At 33.5% G+C, this 25,070-nt stretch overlaps 1 protein-coding gene across 4 annotated transcripts in view; it reads right to left on the bottom strand.

Moving 5' to 3' along the window:
* Positions 1 to 649: 649 nt before the first annotated feature.
* Positions 650 to 25,070, bottom strand: part of LOC145215659 (sushi, von Willebrand factor type A, EGF and pentraxin domain-containing protein 1-like) — a 96,461-nt gene continuing 72,040 nt past the window's right edge. For all 4 annotated transcript variants that reach the window (XM_080084392.1, XM_080084394.1, XM_080084395.1 and 1 more), the window contains 26 exons: positions 24,772 to 24,954; positions 23,695 to 23,886; positions 22,192 to 22,374; positions 21,401 to 21,583; positions 20,258 to 20,440; positions 19,395 to 19,577; positions 19,139 to 19,321; positions 18,276 to 18,458; positions 17,495 to 17,677; positions 16,650 to 16,832; positions 15,788 to 15,970; positions 15,051 to 15,233; positions 12,017 to 12,199; positions 11,154 to 11,336; positions 10,363 to 10,545; positions 9,260 to 9,442; positions 8,496 to 8,678; positions 7,717 to 7,899; positions 6,869 to 7,051; positions 6,613 to 6,795; positions 5,751 to 5,933; positions 5,495 to 5,677; positions 4,646 to 4,828; positions 3,690 to 3,863; positions 2,939 to 3,133; positions 650 to 1,833 (listed from right to left, as the gene is read on the bottom strand). In XM_080084392.1, the coding sequence (XP_079940518.1) occupies positions 1,643 to 1,833; positions 2,939 to 3,133; positions 3,690 to 3,863; positions 4,646 to 4,828; positions 5,495 to 5,677; positions 5,751 to 5,933; positions 6,613 to 6,795; positions 6,869 to 7,051; positions 7,717 to 7,899; positions 8,496 to 8,678; positions 9,260 to 9,442; positions 10,363 to 10,545; positions 11,154 to 11,336; positions 12,017 to 12,199; positions 15,051 to 15,233; positions 15,788 to 15,970; positions 16,650 to 16,832; positions 17,495 to 17,677; positions 18,276 to 18,458; positions 19,139 to 19,321; positions 19,395 to 19,577; positions 20,258 to 20,440; positions 21,401 to 21,583; positions 22,192 to 22,374; positions 23,695 to 23,886; positions 24,772 to 24,954 (4,778 nt within the window). In that variant the 3' untranslated portion in view covers positions 650 to 1,642. The remainder of the gene's footprint in view (positions 1,834 to 2,938; positions 3,134 to 3,689; positions 3,864 to 4,645; positions 4,829 to 5,494; positions 5,678 to 5,750; positions 5,934 to 6,612; positions 6,796 to 6,868; positions 7,052 to 7,716; positions 7,900 to 8,495; positions 8,679 to 9,259; positions 9,443 to 10,362; positions 10,546 to 11,153; positions 11,337 to 12,016; positions 12,200 to 15,050; positions 15,234 to 15,787; positions 15,971 to 16,649; positions 16,833 to 17,494; positions 17,678 to 18,275; positions 18,459 to 19,138; positions 19,322 to 19,394; positions 19,578 to 20,257; positions 20,441 to 21,400; positions 21,584 to 22,191; positions 22,375 to 23,694; positions 23,887 to 24,771; positions 24,955 to 25,070) is intronic.

Here is a 25,070-nt window from a genome sequence, read left to right on the forward strand (position 1 = left end):
TGGGCATATCATAAATGTATTGCAAAGCAAATATTGCAAAATGAATAAGCCATGCAAAAAAACTTCTTCTAAACGGCAATTAATGCCATAAAAATAAATATTTAAACCAAATTACGGTTCTGCCTAAAATGGTTCATGCCTAAAATCTAACAAATCGGCAATCTTTTCGAAGGTTATTAAGAGTAAAACTTGCCAAAAGCTTTAGCGAGTTGTGAACTTATAGCACGAGAAACCAGCCAACAATATTTAGTTGTTTATCTTTCTAAAACCAATCTTTGAACCGGAAGATAAGTGTAAAAATTTGCGCTTTTTTTCTGCATGTTAAATGTGCTTGCATCAGCTTTTAACGATACATTCGGTCGGCAAAATATTTTGTGTCATTACTTTTGCAGGTGTGCAACCGCAACGCTACAATCCGCATAACCGCAAAGAATTTAATGAAGTGTCTGAGAACAGTTCACTGCTAAAAACTGATTTGCAAATTCGAGTTGGACCAAGAAAACAAATCCAATCACAACAATTTATCAGGCATTTCATGACGATTATTGTGTGAGAATAATGCAATAGAGACTACGTGATCTAAAATGTGCCGTGCACAGAATCGTTTCAAAAATTGTCTTTTGAAATCAGTATGGTAGAGAAGATCACGCCTTTGTAGCCCAGTTAGACCTTTGTTGAGGTCGGGTTGTGGGCTGCGGTATATATTTCTGCAGGTTGTCTCCTATTCAAGTATTTTACATGCATTCTGACACCAAAACCCAAAAACATCATGTAAAATTCGTCCATTTTGTGGCTTGTTTCAGACTTAGTAGCAAAAAAGGAAATCCAGTGCAATTGTACATTTAGACATGAAGATACCCTGATACGTAATGGTACATTTAAATTTAAAACATTTAACAACGCTTAAAAATTGTTGCAAAAATATGGTTGCATTTAAGATGTCTGTAAAGGGGAATTGTTTTTGTACAAAAGTTAAAGGATAAAGACGCGCATAATTTTTGTAAACTTCTTTCCAAACTTAAACGAGCATTTTTATCGTAGTGTGGGTGCGCTAGCGATTTAATACAGTGTTAGTAGACACCATTGTGGTTCTAACCCGCGAAAAAAATTTGAAAAAAGCAACAACGAAAAATGACAGCATAGTTATTTTACTGTTCTTCTTTTTTCGTGCCTTTTCAAGCACGCAAAGGTTTGATTATGTTTTAATTTAGTTAATAAAACTTTGCCTAGGATGCTTGTTTATGCAACGTTTTTATTAAGTGTTACAAGCTGCACACCAATCCCGGGTTTTTAGAAAAAATATTCCCGGGATCGGAATTCAGAAAAAAATATGGTATTTCTTGGGGATTCCAAACAATGGGTTTGCTTGTACAAACTTGTTTTCTGTAAACCGATTTATTACAAAAATGCAACTTACGGGTATATAGGCCCTATATAAACCTTATTAAAGTCACTTTCATTTGAGAAATTCTTTATTTATTTAGTTATTTTTAGTAAACAATAATAATGTTTTTGGGGTTTATTTTCGTACGTGTGAGTTTAGCGCCCACTTGCGGAGTTCGCACTTTAATCACCGCTCAACTCCGCTTAACATAGAAACAAGACATAAAATGCACGAAAAGCAAAACGTTAAAAATGAGTATCACGATTCCTCGCAAATATCAGGAGAGTGGTTTGTCCAAAGCCCATCAGCGCCACAAGTGTTTGATGGCGTTTGACCAGCCTTCGGACTGAAGTTACATTCGTATGTGATCATTTCGTTGAACGCGTACGTCAACTTCTGATCAGTTGATTGAACGTCACCCTGAAGTACTATAGGTGGCGGTGGACAACCTGTAAAGTAAACAAATACCTTATGTTAGCAGCAATGCGTGCGCACTGCGGGCAATGTTCATCAAAACACTATACAGTTTAAGATACAAATCGGCTAAAATAAATGTATTTTTATGAGCAAGGATTGAAAAACGTTTTAGAGGTAATGCTTTTTTTTCAATCGGGAAACTTGTTCGCCCCTGGATCTGCCACTGGACAAAAAATGTGTTTACATTAAGTTAAAAGCGTTCTATATTTGCTCCATCATAGCAAGTGATACGCAACACGGCGTTTTAAGTAACAACCGTTTTATGTCAGAATAAGCAATTCGTGTTCAAAAACACGAAATAAATAAATTACCGAAATGTGTTTGACACAACCACTGTTTGAGGTTGTTTTTAGCTCAACGACACGATAGCGAATTGCGCGTTAAACTCATACTTACTAGGTGAAAGCATGTTTCATAAAGATATAAACTTCACAAACTGAAGCAAATACGTTTACTTTGTGTGGTGGACTGGGTGTGCGAACTCCGGCACTTGCAGTCAAGCTGTATGACGCAGCTGTCACCATACATTGTCTGCCTGTGGCTGGTAACACGAAACACTTGCCTTGTCGCAATATTATTCGTGCACAAACAAATCTTCACGCCCCAGTTAATACATGTGGGTAGCATGCAATAATTTTAGAATGACGTTTTTTTAAACAATACATCTTTGCCTACGAATGCTGGTTTATGCAAGTTTATGCAAGGTTTTCCTCAATTGAAGAAACACGCACTCCCACAAAAAGTGTTTTTAGCAAAACAATCAGGGTTTAGAAAAAAGCCTCAAATCCTGGAATCTGGATTTTCCATGGTCTCAACCTAAGTTAAATTACTATGTTTTACATGTCAACTATTGCATGTGTGCTCTACGACTTTGTCTATACTGTTTATAATTATATTTGATTAGGCCAAAAAAATTCACAGGAAGTTTTATTAACACCTCTCTACCAACAAACCATATCATTGAAATTCATTAATCGAGTATTTGTACCATGTTTGACTACCTAGAAGCCTTCATTTCATAGTTGCTACTTGTGTTAGTTTTTACTTTCTCAAACTTTAACTAGTAGATAAACTGACCTGTTGGAGTGCATGATGGCAAGGAAGCACCAGTAAGTGTCCACGTTCCACCACCTCCACATGTGTTTGTGGTTCCAGAAGTGTCAGTGATTGTTATACCGTTACAACATTCATAAGTTACTGTTTCAGACGGCATATATGTGTCTTGATATGGTGAAAATGTACCAAGTGGGATAGATGGAGGAGGAGGACAAACTGAAAAACACAAAAAGACAGGGAAAAAACTTGACCTTCCACATGATACCTGAAAGTGGATTATGTGACCTCACATACTGAAATGTGGGCATGTTACACATTGCGATTACAGCCTTCAAATTATTTACTAAAATGTCGGTTCATTCCATTTTACATTAAAACAAATGTAATTTTAACCTCCTTGTTTTTATAATGCAATCATTTTGTTGAGCAGCTATTTCACAAGAAAAACAACAGCAATTAACCAAAAAATGGCTTTAAGCTGACATGCAATCAAGAACACTGCCATTTAACATTATGCCAGAAAAGACCAAAATAATCAAAAAATGCATTAAACCATTTTTTAAGACCAAAAAATATAACAGAGATTTTAACCAAGCTACAGCCATATTTACAAATCAAATGAGTAAAGATGCAATAAAGAAGAAGAGCATTAGCACAAACTTCTGGACTTTACAAATCAGACACAAATTATTCCCAGCATTTCAATCTTTTCATTCAAGTTTAAAACCTTACAGTATGGATCAGTTTTAGCATAATAGATTAATCTACATACATTTCAAAATACAAACAGGACCAGCACTCCATGTTCCATCTGCTCCACATGTAATTTGATTGGGCCCATTTAGTGCATGTGTTTCACTGCATGTGTATGTAGCCATATCACCCGGTGTGTAGGGAGATGCATCGAAAAAAGTTGCTTCATCAACAGTTGGAGGATCACCACATTCTAGGGTTTTAAAAAAGTTAAATATGTTGCAAACATACAGCAAAAGAACAAGCTATTACACAGTAAACAACAGCTTTTAACCAAAAAATGGATTTAAGCAGACATGAAAGTAAGAAAACTATCACCTAAAATTGAGAAAATTCTGGTATAGCTGAGCAAACAAAGGCAAAGTAAATGATCGGCGCACGAGCTAATGTAGCTAACTTGTGGCACATGTGTCACCAAATCTATTCGATGCCAGAACTGGGTAAAAATCAAAAGGACTGGTTTCACCATGGCCAAGTAACTGCATGGGAACCAAAGTGGTGTCGGGATGGCTAGAATAGCCAATGTAAAATCATCAAGGCAATAGATGTCTGTTTCAAACCAGCTCCACTGATGAAACCTCATAGGTCAAAACAGTGTACACTGTCTGCAGCTTAAAATAGCCAACTTTTGGCACTTTAATCATTTATCAGATGAAAAAACTTAAATAACTTCTAGTCAATGAAAGTATTACAGATCAAAGAATGTTAAAATGGGAAAATTTCTTGAGTGTATTATTTCAAAACAAAAACAAAAACAAGGGTTTCTTGAAATTGCAATTACCAGTAATGTAAAATTGAAGTAGAGGTAAATAAGAAAAATACAATTATTAATGAGTGAAAAATGTTATTACATTGCTACATCTAGAATCAATCCAGTTTCTTTTATTCATGTCCAAGACAATGAAACAACCAACATGCATCCTACTGGCTTTCAAACCTTTTCAAAAATAGAAGAAATATTTCTAAAATTTTTACCTATCAAAACACAGGCTGGTCCAGAACTCCACCTTCCATCGGCTCCGCATGTAATTGTAGGAGATCCCTCAAGTGTATGCATAGTAGTATCAGTGCAACTGTATGTAATTGTATCTGTTGGGGTGTAAGGTGGTGTTCCTGGGGTGAAAGTTCCATCAGCAATAGTTGGAGGGTCATCACATTCTGTGAAAGAATCGGATTTCAAATCAAACAAATAGCAAACAGAAATTAAAAAAAAATGAAAATTTTGAAAAACTTTTGTCAGAAATAATTTCTTAATGAGATTGAGAGCTCTTCAAAATTATTAGGTTCAGTTGACATTTAAAAATTCAGTACAGCACAACAACAAAGATAGTTTAGCATGAAACAGATATTCAAATCAATAGGTTAAGATCTGATAGGAGATGCAACAGAAACAAGTAAACAACATTCTTTCTACTTTTGGAAGTCTTGTTTGGTTTGAAGAATTGCAGAAGCCTAAATACGTCATTAATACAAAATCCAAAGAAAAACAGAAAAAAGTATCTTGAAAGTGCCATTCACAGTATTGGTTAAAATTATCTCTTTAAACAATTTTCCAGGTTAAAAGTCTATCAGAAATAATTTATTGAGTGTTTTATTTCAAAATAAAAACAAAAACAAGTGTTTCTTGTGATTGCAACTACCAGTGATGTAAGATTGAAGTAGATATAAATGAAGATAAATACAATTATTATTGAGTGAAAAATATTTTTACACTGCTACATCTAAAATCAATCCAGTTTCTTTTATTCATGTTCAAGTCAGTGAAACAACCAACATCGCGCTATTGGCTGTCAAACCATTCTGAAAATAGAACAAATATTTCACCTATCAAAACACAGGCTGGTCCAGAACTCCATCTTCCATCTGCTTCACACGTAATCGTAGGAGTTCCCTCAAGTGAATGTGTATTACCATCAGTGCAACTGTATGTGATTGTATCTGTTGGTGTGTAGGGTGGTGTTCCTGGGGTGAAAGTTCCATCAGCAATAGTTGGAGGGTCATCACATTCTGAAATGGAAACAGATTTTAAGTCACACAAACAACAAACATGAACTGCAAAAAAAATTTCTAAAATTTTCACCTATCAAAACACAGGCTGGTCCAGAACTCCATCTTCCATCTGCTCCACATGTAATTGTAGGAGGTCCCTCAAGTGTATGTGTAGTACCATCAGTGCAACTGTATGTGATTGTATCTGTTGGTGTGTAAGGTGGTGTTCCTGGGGTGAAAGTTCCATCAGCAATAGTTGGAGGATCATCACATTCTGTAAAAGAATCAGATTTCAAATGAAGCAAACGGCAAAAGTGAATTTGAGAAAACGTAAATGTTCGAAAAGTTTGTCAGAAATATTTTCTTGATGAGACTGAGAGCTCTGCAAAAATATTAGGTTCAGTTAACATTTGAAAATTTGGTGGAGCACAACAGCAAAGATAGTTTAACATAAAACATATATTCAAATCAATAGGTTGAGATCTCATTGGAGATGCAACACTAACAAAGTAAACAACTTTCTTTCTACTTTCGGAAGTCTTGTTTGGTTTAAAGAATTGCAGAAGCCTGATTATATCATTATTATAAAATCCAGAGAAAAACTGAAAAAGCGAATCTTGAAATTCCCTTTCACAATATTGGTTCAATTTTATCTCTTTTAAGAATTTTCCAGGTGGAAAGTCTAACAGGAATAATTTATTGGATGTTTTATTTCAAAATAAAAACAAAAACAAGTGTTTCTTGGGATTGCAATTACCAGTGATGTAAAATTGAAGTAGAGGTGAATGAAGATAAATACAATTATTATTGAGTAAAAAATATTTTTACACTGCTACATCTAAAATAATCTAGTTTCTTTTATTCATGCCCAAGTCAGTGAAACAACCAACATGCATCCTATTGGCCCATAAACTATTCTTAAAATAGAAAAAAAATATTTCCAAAATTTTCACCTATCAAAACACAGGCTGGTCCAGAACTCCATCTTCCATCTGCTTCACACATAATCGTAGGAGTTCCCTCAAGTGAATGTGTATTACCATCAGTGCAACTGTATGTGATTGTATCTGTTGGTGTGTAGGGTGGTGTTCCTGGGGTGAAAGTTCCATCAGCAATAGTTGGAGGGTCATCACATTCTGAAAAGGAAACAGATTTTAAGTCACACAAACAACAAACATGAACTGCAAAAAAAATTTCTAAAATTTTCACCTATCAAAACACAGGCTGGTCCAGAACTCCATCTTCCATCTGCTCCACATGTAATTGTAGGAGGTCCCTCAAGTGTATGTGTAGTACCATCAGTGCAACTGTATGTGATTGTATCTGTTGGTGTGTAAGGTGGTGTTCCTGGGGTGAAAGTTCCATCAGCAATAGTTGGAGGATCATCACATTCTGTAAAAGAATCAGATTTCAAATTAAGCAAACGGCAAAAGTGAATTTGAGAAAACGTAAATGTTCGAAAACTTTTGTCAGAAATATTTTCTTGATGAGACTGAGAGCTCTGCAAAAATATAAGGTTCAGTTAACATTTGAAAATTTGGTGGAGCACAACAGCAAAGATAGTTTAACATAAAACAGATATTCAAATCAATAGGTTGAGATCTCATTGGAGATGCAACACTAACAAAGTAAACAACTTTCTTTCTACTTTCGGAAGTCTTGTTTGGTTTAAAGAATTGCAGAAGCCTGATTATGTCATTATTATAAAATCCAGAGAAAAACTGAAAAAGCGAATCTTGAAATTCCCTTTCACAATATTGGTTCAATTTTATCTCTTTTAAGAATTTTCCAGGTGGAAAGTCTAACAGGAATAATTTATTGGGTGTTTTATTTCAAAATAAAAACAAAAACAAGTGTTTCTTGGGATTGCAATTACCAGTGATGTAAGATTGAAGTAGATATAAATGAAGATAAACACAATTATTATTGAGTAAAAAATATTATTACACTGCTTCATCTAAAATAATCTAGTTTCTTTTATTCATGTCCAAGTCAGTGAAACAACCAACATGCATCCTATTGGCTCATAAACCATTCTGAAAAAAAAAATATTTCACCTATCAAAACACAGGCTGGTCCAGAACTCCATCTTCCATCTGCTTCACAAGTAATCGTAGGAGTTCCCTCAAGTGAATGTGTAGTACCATCAGTGCAACTGTATGTGATTGTATCTGTTGGTGTGTAGGGTGGGGTTCCTGGGGTGAAAGTTCCATCAGCAATAGTTGGAGGGTCATCACATTCTGAGAAAGAATCAGATTTCAAATTAAAAAACAACAAAAGTGAATTGGGTAAAAAGGAAAATTTAAAAAAACATATGTAAGAAATATTTTTTAACATGACTGAGAGCTTTGTAAAACTATTGGGTTCAGTTGACATTTAAAAATTTGGTACAGCACAACAACGAAGATAGTTTAGCATAAAACAGATAGTAAAAGTAATAATTCAAGATCTGATATGAGATGCAATACCAACAATATAAATAACATTCTTCTACTTTGGAAGTCCTGTTTGGTATATGGCATTGCAGAGGTATAATTATGTAAACAATACAAAATCCAGAGAAAAACAAAAAGCTGAAACCAGAAAATGTCTTTCACAATATTTGTTCAATTTATTTAGTGAAACAATTTTCTTGGTGGTATGACAATTAAGAAAAAAATATTGAGTGTTTTTTTAAATAAAAAATTAAAAGTAAATGTGTCTTAGCAAAATCATTGTCAGTAATGTATGAATAGAGAAATATAAAGTGGGGACAAACAAAACCTGATTGAGTTAAACATGTTATTACTTTCCTACATTATAAACAATTTTTTTCTTTATATTTCTAGATTTTTACCTATCAAAAGGCAGGTTGGACCAGAACTCCATCTTCCATCTGCTCCACATGTAATTGGATTGGGTCCCTCAAGTGTATGTGTAGTACCATCAGTGCAACTGTATGTGATTGTATCTGTTGGTGTGTAAGGTGGTGTTCCTGGGGTGAAAGTTCCATCAGCAATAGTTGGAGGATCATCACATTCTGTAAAAGAATCAGATTTCAAATTAAGCAAACGGCAAAAGTGAATTTGAGAAAACGTAAATGTTCGAAAACTTTTGTCAGAAATATTTTCTTGATGAGACTGAGAGCTCTGCAAAAATATTAGGTTCAGTTAACATTTGAAAATTTGGTGGAGCACAACAGCAAAGATAGTTTAACATAAAACATATATTCAAATCAATAGGTTGAGATCTCATTGGAGATGCAACACTAACAAAGTAAATAACTTTCTTTCTACTTTCGGAAGTCTTGTTTGGTTTAAAGAATTGCAGAAGCCTGATTATGTCATTATTATAAAATCCAGAGAAAAACTGAAAAAGCGAATCTTGAAATTCCCTTTCACAATATTGGTTCAATTTTATCTCTTTTAAGAATTTTCCAGGTGGAAAGTCTAACAGGAATAATTTATTGGGTGTTTTATTTAAAAAATATTATTACACTGCTACATCTAAAATAATCTAGTTTCTTGTTTTCATGTCCAAGTCAGTGAAACAACCAACATGCATGCTATTGGCTCATAAACCATTCCGAAAATAGAAAAAAAATATTTCCAAAATTTTCACCTATCAAAACACAGGCTGGTCCAGAACTCCATCTTCCATCTGCTTCACATGTAATCGTAGGAGTTCCCTCAAGTGAATGTGTAGTACCATCAGTGCAACTGTATGTGATTGTATCTGTTGGTGTGTAGGGTGGTGTTCCTGGGGTGAAAGTTCCATCAGCAACAGTTGGAGGATCATCACATTCTGAAAAGGAAACAGATTTTAAGTCACACAAACAACAAACATGAACTGGAAGAAATATTTTTTTGAATTTTTTGACTCTTTTCCTTACTGAGACTGAGAGCTCTGTAAAACCATAGGTTTCAGTTGACATTTGTAAATTCGAAACAGCTAAACAGCAAAATCAGTTTAACATAAATCACATATTCAAGGCAATAAGTTAAGATGATACAGGAGATGCACACTAACAAAGTAAATAACATTCAAGTCTTGTTTGGATTGAAGAACTTAAGAAGCCTGATTACATAAATTGAACAAAATCCAGAGTAGAATAGAAAAACAAATCCAGAAAATGCCTTTCATTATATTGATTGAATTAATTTATTTTAACAATTTCTTGGGAAAAGCCCAGCAGGCATGAGTGATTAAGTGTTTTTTTTAATGAAAAGAAAATGTTTCTCAGCAAATTGTCAGTAATATATGAAAAAAGAAATAAAGTAAGGATAAACAAAACCATGATTGGTTGAAACATATTGTTACATTGCTACATTCTAAACAAGAAGCGCCAACCTTTACTATTCAAAGATCCATTTGGATCAGATTCGGTTGGAAAAAAATACTGGGAGCCACAAAACTGTTTTGAAATTTGAAATAAAAAGCAAGGTTTTTTTGCCTCATGATAATCAATTTTCTGTTGTTAGCTAGTTTGTCATTGCATATTGTGCACACTGGTAAACCAGTCTCGTCAGCAGTGAAAGCAAACAAATCTCCCCATGTAGCTATCAACGTTCTGTTTTCTACAAACTGGGGTGCATCACAGTATTTAAAGAGCCGCATATAAAAATTGTTTAAAGAAATAAATGAATCTAGTGATCATCAAGTCACAGGTTGGTGACTCCTGTTCTAAATCAATCTTGTTTCTTTACCGATTCTAAAATGTTTACCTATCAAAAGGCAGGTTGGTCCAGAACTCCATCTTCCATCTGCTCCACATGTAATTGAAGGAGGTCCCTCAAGTGTATGTGTAGTACTATCAGTGCAACTATATGTAATTGTATCTGTTGGTGTGTAGGGTGGTGTTCCTGGGGTGAAAGTTCCATCAGCGATAGTTGGAGGATCATCACAATCTGTGAAAGAATCAGATTTGAAATTAAACAAACAGCAAACGCGAATTTGGGAAAAGATAAATTTTTGAAAACTTTTGTCAGAAATATTTTGCAAATGAGACGGAGAGCTCTGTAAAACTATGGTTCAGTTAACATTCAAAAACTCAGTACAGCACAACAACAAAGAGAGTTTAGCATAAAACAGATATTCAAATCAATAGGTTGAGAGCGCATAGGATATGCAGCACTAACAAAGTAAACAACATTCTTTCTACTTTTGGAAGTATTGTTTGGTTTGAAAAATTGCAGAAGCCTTATTACATAAATAATACAAAATCCAGAGAAAAACTGAAAAAAGGAATCTAAAAAGTGCCTTTCACAAGATTGGTTTAATTTATCTCTCAGTCATGTTAACAATTTTCTTGGTGGGATGACAATTAAGAAAAAATTATTGAGTATTTTTTTTAACAAAAAATTAAAAGTAAATGTGTCTTAGCAAAATCATTGTCAGTAATGTAGGAATAATAATAATATATAAAGTGGGGACAAATAAAACCTGATTGAGATAAACATGTTAGTACTTTCCTACATTATAAACCATTTTTTTCTTTATATTTCTAGATTTTTACCTATCAAAAGGCAGGTTGGACCAGAACTCCATCTTCCATCTGCTCCACATGTAATTGGATTGGGTCCCTCAAGTGTATGTGTAGCAGGATCAGTGCAAGTGTATGTGATTGTATCTGTTGGTGTGTAAGGTGGTGTTCCTGGGGTGAAAGTTCCATCAGCAATAGTTGGAGGGTCATCACATTCTGTAAAAGAATCAGATTTCAAATTAAGCAAACGGCAAAAGTGAATTTGAGAAAATGTAAATGTTCGAAAACTTTTGTCAGAAATATTTTCTTGATGAGACGGAGAGCTCTGCAAAAATATTAGGTTCAGTTAACATATGAAAATTTGGTGGAGCACAACAGCAAAGATAGTTTAACATAAAACATATATTCAAATCAATAGGTTGAGATCTCATTGGAGATGCAACACTAACAAAGTAAACGACATTCTTTCTACTTTCGGAAGTCTTGTTTGGTTTAAAGAATTGCAGAAGCCTGATTATATCATTATTATAAAATCCAGAGAAAAACTGAAAAAGCGAATCTTGAAATTCCCTTTCACAATATTGGTTCAATTTTATCTCTTTTAAGAATTTTCCAGGTGGAAAGTCTAACAGGAATAATTTATTGGGTGTTTTATTTCAAAATAAAAACAAAAACAAGTGTTTCTTGGGATTGCAATTACCAGTGATGTAAGATTGAAGTAGATATAAATGAAGATAAACACAATTATTATTGAGTAAAAAATATTTTTACACTGCTACATCTAAAATAATCTAGTTTCTTTTATTCATATCCAAGTCAGTGAAACAACCAACATGCGTGCTATTGGCTCATAAACCATTCCGAAAATAGAAAAAAAATATTTCCAAAATTTTCACCTATCAAAACACAGGCTGGTCCAGAACTCCATCTTCCATCTGCTTCACACGTAATCATAGGAGTTCCCTCAAGTGTATGTGTAGTACCATCAGTACAACTGTATGTGATTGTATCTGTTGGTGTGTAGGGTGGTGTTCCTGGGGTGAAAGTTCCATCAGCAATAGTTGGAGGATCATCACATTCTGAAAAGGAAACAGATTTTAAGTCACACAAACAACAAACATGAACTGGAAGAAATATTTTTTTGAATTTTTTGACTCTTTTCCTTACTGAGACTGAGAGCTCTGTAAAACCATAGGTTTCAGTTGACATTTGTAAATTCGAAACAGCTAAACAGCAAAATCAGTTTAACATAAATCACATATTCAAGGCAATAAGTTAAGATGATACAGGAGATGCAAACTAACAAAGTAAATAACATTCAAGTCTTGTTTGGTTTGAAGAACTTGAGAAGCCTGATTACATAAATTGAACAAAATCCAGAGTAGAATAGAAAAACAAATCCAGAAAATGCCTTTCATTAATTGATTGAATTAATTTATTTTAACAATTTCTTGGGAAAAGCCCAGCAGGCATGAGTGATTAAGTGTTTTTTTTTAATGAAAAGAAAATGTTTCTCAGCAAATTGTCAGTAATATATGAAAAAAGAAATAAAGTAAGGATAAACAAAACCATGATTGGTTGAAACATATTGTTACATTGCTACATTCTAAACAAGAAGCGCCAACCTTTATTATTCAAAGATCCATTTGGATCAGATTCGCTTGGAAAAAAATACTGGGAGCCACAAAACTGTTTTGAAATTTGAAATAAAAAGCAAGGTTTTTTTGCCTCATGATAATCAATTTTCTGTTGTTAGCTAGTTTTCCATTGCATATTGTGCACACTGGTAAACCAGTCTCATCAGCATTGAAACTAAATGAAACTCCCCATGTAGCTTGAAATGTTCTGTTCTCTACAAACTGGGGTGCATCACAGTATTTAAAGAGCCACATACAAAAATTGTTTAAAGAAATCAATCAAACTAGAGATCAACGAGTTACGGGTCGGTGACTCCTGTTCTAAATCAATCTTGTTTCTTTACCGATTCTAAAATGTTTACCTATCAAAAGGCAGGTTGGTCCAGAAGTCCATCTTCCATCTGCTCCACATGTAATTGTAGGAGGACCCTCAAGTGAATGTGTAGTACCATCAGTACAACTGTATGTAATTGTATCTGTTGGTGTGTAAGGTGGTGTTCCTGGGGTGAAAGTTCCATCAGCAATAGTTGGAGGGTCATCACATTCTGAGAAAGAATCAGGTTTTAAGTTAACCAAACAACAAACATGAGCTAGGAAAATGTCAAAAGGACTGTATTCACAATGGCTAAGTAACTGCTTGGGAACCAAAGTGTCTCAGTGTCACAACATCAATATGAACCCAGGGAGATGTGCAATAATTAATAAGTAAACATTGATAGGCACACCGTTTCGGTCCACAAGGTCCATTCAATACAGAAGATATTGGCGAGATGCCTAGATAACCGTTGTAAAATCATCAAGCCAATAGATGACTGTTTTAATACATCTGCACTGATGAAGGGCTGTTATCAAACAAATAATTATTTGAATTTTTGAAATTTGTTAATGTTTGAAAATTTAGGAAATAATTTTTTACGCAATTTCAAATAATCAAACAGCTTGCTCCTATGCAGTAAATCTTAATTTAGGTGCAAAATCAATTTATTGTGACAAATTGGTGACATTTTTATGAAATGGAGTGTAAACATAAGCACTGCAAAGTGTGTAGCCAGCATTATACAGACTTTCCCAAAATAAATTGGACTAAAGCATGATAATTTACTTTTTAGCTTATATTTTTGTATTAATTACACCTAGTAACATTTATGTTTAAGGTTATTTAAGCAAGTGATTGAAATGTTAAAGACCAAAGTTCAATTAACCAAGTGTCCCAGAGAAACCTGTTAAATAATGTGAAAAAAATACCTGTGGAGAATACATGGCTCTGCCAAATTACGGAGAATAACCAAATGTCTGTGCATGTCTGTACTAATTTCTTTTATTAAAAAAGGTTTAGCATCGATTTAATGACTAATAGCACAACCACATTTCATTTATGTTTAATAAGTTCCATCAGCAATAGTTGGAGGGTCATCACATTCTGTGAAACAATCAGATTTCAAATTTAACAATCAGTAAACGTGAATTCGGGAAAAGGAAAATTTTAAAAAACTTTTGTCAGAAATATTTTCTTAATGAGACGAAGAGCTCTGTAAAACTATTAAGTTCAGTTAACATTCAAAAACTCAGTACAGCACAACAACAAAGATAGTTCAGCATAAAACAGATACTCAAATCAATAGGTTGAGATCTCAAAAGAGATGCAGCACTAACAAAGTAAATAACATTATTTCTACTTTCGGAAGTCTTGTTTGGTTTGAAAAATTGCAGAAGCCTGATTATGTCATTAACATAAAATCAAAAAAAAGCTTAAAAAAGGAATCTAGAAAGTGCCTTTTACAATATTAGTTCAATTTATTTAGCCGTTCCAACATCAACATTCAACACATCCATTCATCGCCCTCCGTCCCTTTCCCTTTTAATTATTAGGTGAACAGTACCAGGTCAAGTGACTCGATGGCCAATGTTTGGCTCTCACTGACCCGGTCGCGCAGTTACTACGTTAATTTTGTTTTGTTTATGAAATTGTTTAAATTTCAAAGCGTGGCAAATAAGACATTGAAATATCTATTTAAACAATTTTTCAGGTGGAAAGTCTATCAGAAATAATTTACTGGGTGTTGCATTTCAAAATAAAAACAAAAACAAGTGTTTCTTGGGATTGTAATTACCAGTGATGTAAGATTAAAGTAGATATAAATGAAGATAAATACAATTATTATTGAGTTAAAAATATTATTACACTGCTACATCTAAAATAATCTAGTTTCTTTTATTCATGTCCAAGTCAGTGAAACAACCAACATGCATCCTATTGGCTCATAAACCATTCTGAAAAAAAAAAATATTTCACCTATCAAAACACAGGCTGGTCCAGAACTCCATCTTCCATCTGCTTCACAAGTAATCGTAGGAGTTCCCTCAAGTGAATGTGTAGTACCATCAGTGCAACTGTATGTGATTGTATCTGTTGGTGTGTAGGGTGGGGTTCCTGGGGTGAAAGTTCCATCAGCAATAGTTGGAGGGTCATCACATTCTGAGAAAGAATCAGATTTCAAATTAAAAAACAACAAAAGTGAATTGGGTAAAAAGGAAAATTTAAAAAACATATGTAAGAAATATTTTTTAACATGACTGAGAGCTTTGTAAAACTATTGGGTTCAGTTGACATTTAAAAATTTGGTACAGCACAACAACGAAGATAGTTTAGCATAAAACAGATAGTAAAAGTAATAAGTGAAGATCTGATATGAGATGCAATACCAACAATGTAAATAACATTCTTCTACTTTGGAAGTCCTGTTTGGTAGAGAAAAACAAAAAGCTGAAATCAGACAACGTCTTTCACAGTATTTGTTCAATTTATTTTTTGAAACAATTTTCTTGGTGGTATGTCAATTAAGAAAAATTTATTGAGTGTTTTTTTAAATAAAAAATTAAAAGTAAATGTGTCTTAGCAAAATCATTGTCAGTAATGTAGGAATAATAATAATATATAAAGTGGGGACAAATAAAACCTGATTAAGTTAAACATGTTATTACTTTCCTATATTATAAACCATTTTATTCTTTATATTTCTAAATTTTTACCTATCAAAAGGCAGGTTGGACCAGAAGTCCATCTTCCATCTGCTCCACATGTAATTGGATTGGGTCTCTCAAGTGTATGTGTAGTACTATCAGAGCAACTGTATGTAATTGTATCTGTTGGTGTGTAGGGTGGTGTTCCTGGGGTGAAAGTTCCATCAGCAATAGTTGGAGGGTCATCACATTCTGTGAAAGAATGAGATTTCAAATTAAACAAACAGCAAACGTGAATTCGGGAAAACGTAAATGTTCAAAAATTTGGTCAGAAATATTTACTTGATCAGACGGAGAACTCTGTAAAACTATTAAGTTCAGTTAACATTTGAAAATTGGGTACAGCACAAGAACAAAGGTAGATTAGTATAAAACAGATATTCAAATCAATAGGTTGAGATCTCATAAGAGATGCAACACTAACAAAGTAAACGACATTCTTTCTACTTTCAGAAGTCTTGTTTGGTTTAAAGAATTGCAGAAGCCTGATTATGTCATTATTATAAAATCCAGAGAAAAACTGAAAAAGCGAATCTAGAAAGTGCCTTTCACAATATTGGTTCAATTTATCTCTTTCAAGAAGTTTCCAGGTGGAAAATCTATCAGGAATAATTTATTGGATGTTTTATTTGAAAATAAAAACAAAAACAAGTGATTATTGGGATTGCAATTACCAGTGATGTAAGATTGAAGTAGAGGTGAATGAAGATAAATACAATTATTATTGAGTAAAAAATATTTTTACACTGCTACATCTAAAATAATCCAGTTTTTTTTATTCATATCCAAGTCAGTGAAACAACCAACATGCACCCTATTGGCTCATAAACCATTCTGAAAATAGAAAAAAAAATATTTCTAAAATTTATACCTATCAAAACACAGGCTGGTCCAGAACTCCATCTTCCATCTGCTTCACAAGTAATTGTAGGAGGTCCCTCAAGTACATGTGTAGTACTATCAGTGCAACTGTATGTAATTGTATCTGTTGGTGTGTAGGGTGGCGTTCCTGGTGTGAAAGTTCCATCAGCAATAGTTGGAGGGTCATCACATCCTATGAAAAAATCAGATTTGAAAATAAACAAACAGCGAACACAAATTGAGGTAAAGGTAAATTTTAAAATGTTTGTCGAAAATAGTTTCTTAATGAGACGGAGAGCTCTGTAAAACTATTAGGTTCAGTTAACATTTGTAAATTCGGTGGAGCACAACAGCAAAGATAGTTTAACATAAAACAGATATTCAAATCAATAGGTTGAGATCTCATAGGAGATGCAACACTAAAAAAGTAAACAACATTCTTTCTACTTTCGGAAGTTTTGTTTGGTTTGAAGAATTGCAGAAGCCTGATTATGTCATTATTATAAAATCCAGAGAAAAACTGAAAAAGTGAATCTAGAAAGTGCCTTTCACTATATTGATTTAATTTATCTCTAGTAAGAGTTATCCAGGTGAAAAATCTATCATGAAAAATTAATTGGATGTTTCATTTCAAAATAAAAACAAAAACAAGTGTTTCTTGTGATTGCAATTACCAGTGATGTAAGATTAAAGTAGATATAAATGAAGATGAATACAATTATTATTGAGTTAAAAATATTATTACACTGCTACATCTAAAATAATCTAGTTTCTTTTATTCATGTCCAAGTCAGTGAAACAACCAACATGCATCCTATTGGCTCATAAACCATTCTGAAAAAAAAAATATTTCACCTATCAAAACACAGGCTGGTCCAGAACTCCATCTTCCATCTGCTTCACAAGTAATCGTAGGAGTTCCCTCAAGTGAATGTGTAGTACCATCAGTGCAACTGTATGTGATTGTATCTGTTGGTGTGTAGGGTGGGGTTCCTGGGGTGAAAGTTCCATCAGCAATAGTTGGAGGGTCATCACATTCTGAGAAAGAATCAGATTTCAAATTAAAAAACAACAAAAGTGAATTGGGTAAAAAGGAAAATTTAAAAAACATATGTAAGAAATATTTTTTAACATGACTGAGAGCTTTGTAAAACTATTGGGTTCAGTTGACATTTAAAAATTTGGTACAGCACAACAACGAAGATAGTTTAGCATAAAACAGATAGTAAAAGTAATAATTCAAGATCTGATATGAGATGCAATACCAACAATATAAATAACATTCTTCTACTTTGGAAGTCCTGTTTGGTATATGGCATTGCAGAGGTATAATTATGTAAACAATACAAAATCCAGAGAAAAACAAAAAGCTGAAACCAGAAAATTTCTTTCACAATATTTGTTCAATTTATTTAGTGAAACAATTTTCTTGGTGGTATGACAATTAAGAAAAAAATATTGAGTATTTTTTTTAATAAAAAATTAAAAGTAAATGTGTCTTAGCAAAATCATTGTCAGTAATGTAGGAATAATAATAATATATAAAGTGGGGACAAATAAAACCTGATTAAGTTAAACATGTTAGTACTTTGCTACATTATAAACAATTTTTTTCTTTATATTTCTAGATTTTCACCTATCAAAAGGCAGGTTGGACCAGAAGTCCATCTTCCATCTGCTCCACATGTAATTGGATTGGGTCCCTCAAGTGTATGTGTAGTACTATCAGTGCAACTGTATGTGATTGTATCTGTTGGTGTGTAAGGTGGTGTTCCTGGGGTGAAAGTTCCATCAGCAATAGTTGGAGGATCATCACATTCTGTAAAAGAATCAGATTTCAAATTAAGCAAACGGCAAAAGTGAATTTGAGAAAACGTAAATGTTCGAAAACTTTTGTCAGAAATATTTTCTTGATGAGACTGAGAGCTCTGCAAAAATATTAGGTTCAGTTAACATTTGAAAATTTGGTGGAGCACAACAGCAAAGATAGTTTAACATCAAACAGATATTCAAATCAATAGGTTGAGATCTCATTGGAGATGCAACACTAACAAAGTAAACAACTTTCTTTCTACTTTCGGAAGTCTTGTTTGGTTTAAAGAATTGCAGAAGCCTGATTATATCATTATTATAAAATCCAGAGAAAAACTGAAAAAGCGAATCTTGAAATTCCCTTTCACAATATTGGTTCAATTTTATCTCTTTTAAGAATTTTCCAGGTGGAAAGTCTAACAGAAATAATTTATTGGGTGTTTTATTTCAAAATAAAAACAAAAACAAGTGTTTCTTGGGATTGCAATTACCAGTGATGTAAAATTGAAGTAGAGGTGAATGAAGATAAATACAATTATTATTGAGTAAAAAATATTTTTACACTGCTACATCTAAAATAATCTAGTTTCTTTTATTCATGCCCAAGTCAGTGAAACAACCAACATGCATCCTATTGGCCCATAAACTATTCTTAAAATAGAAAAAAAATATTTCCAAAATTTTCACCTATCAAAACACAGGCTGGTCCAGAACTCCATCTTCCATCTGCTTCACACGTAATCGTAGGAGTTCCCTCAAGTGAATGTGTAGTACCATCAGTGCAACTGTATGTGATTGTATCTGTTGGTGTGTAAGGTGGTGTTCCTGGGGTGAAAGTTCCATCAGCAATAGTTGGAGGGTCATCACATTCTGAAAAGGAAACAGATTTTAAGTCACACAAACAACAAACATCAACTGCAAAAAACATTTCTAAAATTTTCACCTATCAAAACACAGGCTGGTCCAGAACTCCATCTTCCATCTGCTCCACATGTAATTGTAGGAGGTCCCTCAAGTGTATGTGTAGTACCATCAGTGCAACTGTATGTGATTGTATCTGTTGGTGTGTAAGGTGGTGTTCCTGGGGTGAAAGTTCCATCAGCAATAGTTGGAGGATCATCACATTCTGTAAAAGAATCAGATTTCAAATTAAGCAAACGGCAAAAGTGAATTTGAGAAAACGTAAATGTTCGAAAACTTTTGTCAGAAATATTTTCTTGATGAGACTGAGAGCTCTGCAAAAATATTAGGTTCAGTTAACATTTGAAAATTGGGTGGAGCACAACAGCAAAGATAGTTTAACATAAAACAGATATTCAAATCAATAGGTTGAGATCTCATTGGAGATGCAACACTAACAAAGTAAATAACTTTCTTTCTACTTTCGGAAGTCTTGTTTGGTTTAAAGAATTGGAGAAGCCTGATTATGTCATTATTATAAAATCCAGAGAAAAACTGAAAAAGCGAATCTTGAAATTCCCTTTCACAATATTGGTTCAATTTTATCTCTTTTAAGAATTTTCCAGGTGGAAAGTCTAACAGGAATAATTTATTGGGTGTTTTATTTCAAAATAAAAACAAAAACAAGTGTTTCTTGGGATTGCAATTACCAGTGATGTAAGATTGAAGTAGGGGTGAATGAAGATAAATACAATTATTATTGAGTAAAAAATATTATTACACTGCTACATCTAAAATAATCTAGTTTCTTTTATTCATGTCCAAGTCAGTGAAACAACCAACATGCGTGCTATTGGCTCATAAACCATTCCGAAAATAGAAAAAAAAAATTTCCAAAATTTTCACCTATCAAAACACAGGCTGGTCCAGAACTCCATCTTCCATCTGCTTCACACGTAATCGTAGGAGTTCCCTCAAGTGAATGTGTAGTACCATCAGTGCAACTGTATGTGATTGTATCTGTTGGTGTGTAGGGTGGTGTTCCTGGGGTGAAAGTTCCATCAGCAATAGTTGGAGGATCATCACATTCTAAACAAGAATGAAATTTCAAGTCACACAAACAACAAACATGAACTGGAAGAAATATTTTTTTGAATTTTTTTACTCTTTTCCTTACTGAGACTGAAAGCTCTGTAAAACTACAGGTTTCAGTTGACATTTGTAAATTCGAAACAGCTAAACAGCAAAATCAGTTTAACATAAAACACATATTCAAGGCAATAAGTTAAGATGATACAGGAGATGCACACTAACAAAGTAAATAACATTCAAGTCTTGTTTGGATTGAAGAACTTAAGAAGCCTGATTACATAAATTGAACAAAATCCAGAGTAGAATAGAAAAACAAATCCAGAAAATGCCTTTCATTATATTGATTGAATTAATTTATTTTAACAATTTCTTGGGAAAAGCCCAGCAGGCATGAGTGATTAAGTGTTTTTTTTAATGAAAAGAAAATGTTTCTCAGCAAGTTGTCAGTAATATATGAAAAAAGAAATAAAGTAAGGATAAACAAAACCATGATTGGTTGAAACATATTGTTACATTCTAAACAAGAAGCGCCAACCTTTATTATTCAAAGATCCATTTGGATCAGATTCGCTTGGAAAAAAATACTGGGAGCCACAAAACTGTTTTGAAATTTGAAATAAAAAGCAAAAAAATACTGGGAGCCACAAAACTGTTTTGAAATTTGAAATAAAAAAAAGGTTTTTTTGCCTCATGATAATCAATTTTCTGTTGTTAGCTAGTTTGTCATTGCATATTGTGCACACTGGTAAACCAGTCTCATCAGCATTGAAACTAAATGAATTTCCCCATGTAGCTTGAAATGTTCTGTTCTCTACAAACTGGGGTGCATCAAAGTGATCAAAGAATCGCATACGAAAATTGTTTAAAGAAATAAATGAATCTAGTGATCATCAAGTCACAGGTTGGTGACTCCCGTTCTAAACCAATCTTGTTTCTTCAACGTTTTTGAATGTTTACCTATCAAAAGGCAGGTTGGTCCAGAACTCCATCTTCCATCTGCTTCACAAGTGATTGAAGGAGGTCCCTCAAGTGAATGTGTAGTACCATCAGTACAACTATATGTGATTGTATCTGTTGGTGTGTAGGGTGGAGTTCCTGGGGTGAAAGTTCCATCAGCGATAGTTGGAGGGTCATCACATTCTGTGAAAGAATCAGATTTGAAATTAAACAAACAGCAAACGTGAATTTGGGAAAAGATAAATTTTTGAAAACTTTTGTCAGAAATATTTTGCAAATGAGACGGAGAGCTCTGTAAAACTATTAGGTTCAGTTAACATTCAAAAACTCAGTACAGCACAACAACAAAGAGAGTTTAGCATAAAACAGATATTCAAATCAATAGGTTGAGAGCGCATAGGAGATGCAACACTAAAAAAGTAAACAACATTCTTTCTACTTTTGGAAGTATTGTTTGGTTTGAAAAATTGCAGAAGCCTTATTACATAAATAATACAAAATCCAGAGAAAAACTGAAAAAAGGAATCTAAAAAGTGCCTTTCACAAGATTGGTTTAATTTATCTCTCAGTCATGTTAACAATTTTCTTGGTGGTATGACAATTAAGAAAAAATTATTGAGTATTTTTTTTGATAAAAAATTAAAAGTAAATGTGTCTTAGCAAAATCATTGTCAGTAATGTATGAATAAAGAAATATAAAGTGGGGACAAATAAAACCTGATTGAGATAAACATGTTAGTACTTTCCTACATTATAAACCATTTTTTTTCTTTATATTTCTAGACTTTTACCTATCAAAAGGCAGGTTGGACCGGAACTCCATCTTCCATCTGCTTCACATGTAATCGTAGGAGGTCCCTCAAGTGTATGTGTAGCAGGATCAGTGCAAGTGTATGTGATTGTATCTGTTGGTGTGTAGGGTGGTGTTCCTGGGGTGAAAGTTCCATCAGCAATAGTTGGAGGGTCATCACATTCTAAAAAAGAAGCAGATTTTAAGTCAAACAAACAACAAACATGAACTGGGAAAAAAATTTTTTTTAAATTTTCTGACTCTTTTCCTTACTGAGACTGAGAGCTCTGTAAAACTACAGGTTTCAATTGACATTTGTAAATTCGGAACAGCACAACAGCAAAATCAGTTAAATAAATAAAAATGTTTCTCAACAAACTGTCAATAACATATGAATAAATAAATAAAGTAAGGACAAACAAAACCATGATTGGGTGAAACATATTGTTACATTGCTACATTCTAACCCAGAAGCACCAACCTTTACTATTCAAAGATCCATTTGGACCAGATTCGCTTGGAAAAAAATACTGGGGGCCACAAAGCTGTTTTGCGATTTGAAATGAAAAGCAAGGTGTTTTATCTCATGACAATCGAATTTTGTTGTTATCTAGTTTGCTATTGCATATTGTGCACACTGGTAAACCAGTTTCGGCAGGAGTGAAATTAAATGAGTCTCCCCAAGTAGCTATTGTAGCGGTCATGATATTAATATGTGCAATGTTTACATTAACATGTGCATTTTCGTGTGCAACATTATTTCATACAACCACAGGAAATGTGTTTCACTCATCACAATAAGTTTTCAAAGATATTTTCAGTCATTTGGTTATTCTCGAATGTTCTGCACAAACATAAGGTGTTTGTTCATCATTACGCATACTTCCTCTTGTTTGTACTGTTGTTTCCGTTTAAAGTTTAAAGTAGAACACAGCCGCTCGTACTTGAGAAGAAGCATAGCAGCTCGGTTAGATGGCGCTATGACATTATAAATCGCACCTTTGCCATAAAATAAATTCTATAACTTAAAGGAAAAAAGGTTTACTGTAAAACCAAGTTTTTGCGTTACTATATATAGCTTGTTTTCAAATTGATCCAGAGCCGATTTTGAGTATTCTGTTAGTCTATTTCTTTAATTTTCTCCCTTCGGTGATGTGGAAGCTGATTTAATTGTTCGCTTTTGAAACGTTTACTCAAGAATACAAAGAAAAAAGAGACACCCTGTGTGGCTGTTAAGCTGTGATTGAGATACAAAGATCAGACTTATCAAACAATTTGTAATGAACATTATAGTATATTATAGCCCTTTACAAATCGTCATTGAGGCAGGCATGGCTACACTATGAATCTTCTGTTTTCTTCAAAATGGGGTGCATCAGAGTGATCAAAGAGCCGCATAAAAATATTGTTTAAATAAATAAATCAAACTAGTGATCAAAGAAACACGGGTTGGGGATTCCTGTTCTAAACCAATCTTGTTTCTTTAATGTTTTAAAATTTATACCTATCAAAATGCAGGTTGGACCGGAACTCCATCTTCCATCTGCTTCACATGTAATTGTAGGAGGTCCCTCAAGTGTATGTGTAGCAGTATCAGTGCAACTGTATGTGATTGTATCTGTTGGTGTGTAGGGTGGTGTTCCTGGGGTGAAAGTTCCATCAGCAATAGTTGGAGGATCGTAGCACTCTACAGATCCTAACATTACAAAATAAGGTGTAAGAAATATTTTAGAACTTTTAAGACATGTCAGCAAATCCAACATTTTGCAAGAAACTTAAACATAGTGCTTATCATATTATTTGTACAATGTTTAACTTAATTTTGTTCATACAAATGCCTATGAATAGCTTTACGAAGTGACAATATGACAAACAATCAAATGTGAAAGTCGGTACGCATATTGTTTATATATTATTACTAAATCATCGTTTCTTGCAATTTTAAGATCGCTTGATATTTAGGAAGGTATCATTACACAATATCTAACATTAAACAATTGTTTTTCTGCTAAATACAAGCAGAAGGGTCAATGTGTGAATTCAATCATAATTTAACATTTTAGTGGTAGGACAATAAAAACATCTCAGTTTTCCAATAAAAATTATACTTTTTAAAGTCTACACATTTTTTTAGCAAATTTTAGTGCAAGAAACTCAAATTTATTGCAATCTCTTTATCTTGAGTTTCATGTTATTACCAAACATGTGCCACACGATAAACTATCATAAATAAATAATGATGTTCTGTGTAATTGCATATTTAGCAAAACGCTAGAAAACAACATGGTAAAATGGAGTCACTATTACCTACAATTGCTTGTGACACAATAAATGAACTAAGAGATTAAACACTAGAGGAAAACATATGGGTTAAAGATTGAAACTGGTTTGATAGTTGCAAAACTTTACTGCAATTACAGGCTTAACATTGCAATGTAAAAACTTTTGGTTAAAACATTAAAACGTGGACAGCTGAAAAATAAAAACATTTATCTTCTGACTACATTTTAAGTCAACCTGGTGGGTTTTATTTAGGGGAATGTTTAGCCCACACTGAACTTTTTTTTTCGTAACAGCATACCTATTGCAACACACACTGGACCAGAAGTCCATCTTCCATCTGCTTCACATGTAATTGTAGGAGGTCCCTCAAGTGTATGTGTAGTACCATCAGTGCAACTGTATGTGATTGTATCTGTTGGTGTGTAAGGTGGTGTTCCTGGGGTGAAACTTCCATCAGCTATGGTTGGAGGGTCATCACATTCTGTGAAAGAATCAGGTTTTAAGCCTAACAAACATGAACTGTGAAAAAGATTTTTTGAATTTTCCAACTATTTTTATTACTGCGACTGGGAGCTCTGTAAAACTATAAGTTTAAGT

This window comes from Phallusia mammillata, chromosome 2 (assembly GCF_965637545.1).
Source record: "Phallusia mammillata chromosome 2, kaPhaMamm4.hap1.1, whole genome shotgun sequence".
NCBI lineage: Eukaryota > Metazoa > Chordata > Ascidiacea > Phlebobranchia > Ascidiidae > Phallusia > Phallusia mammillata.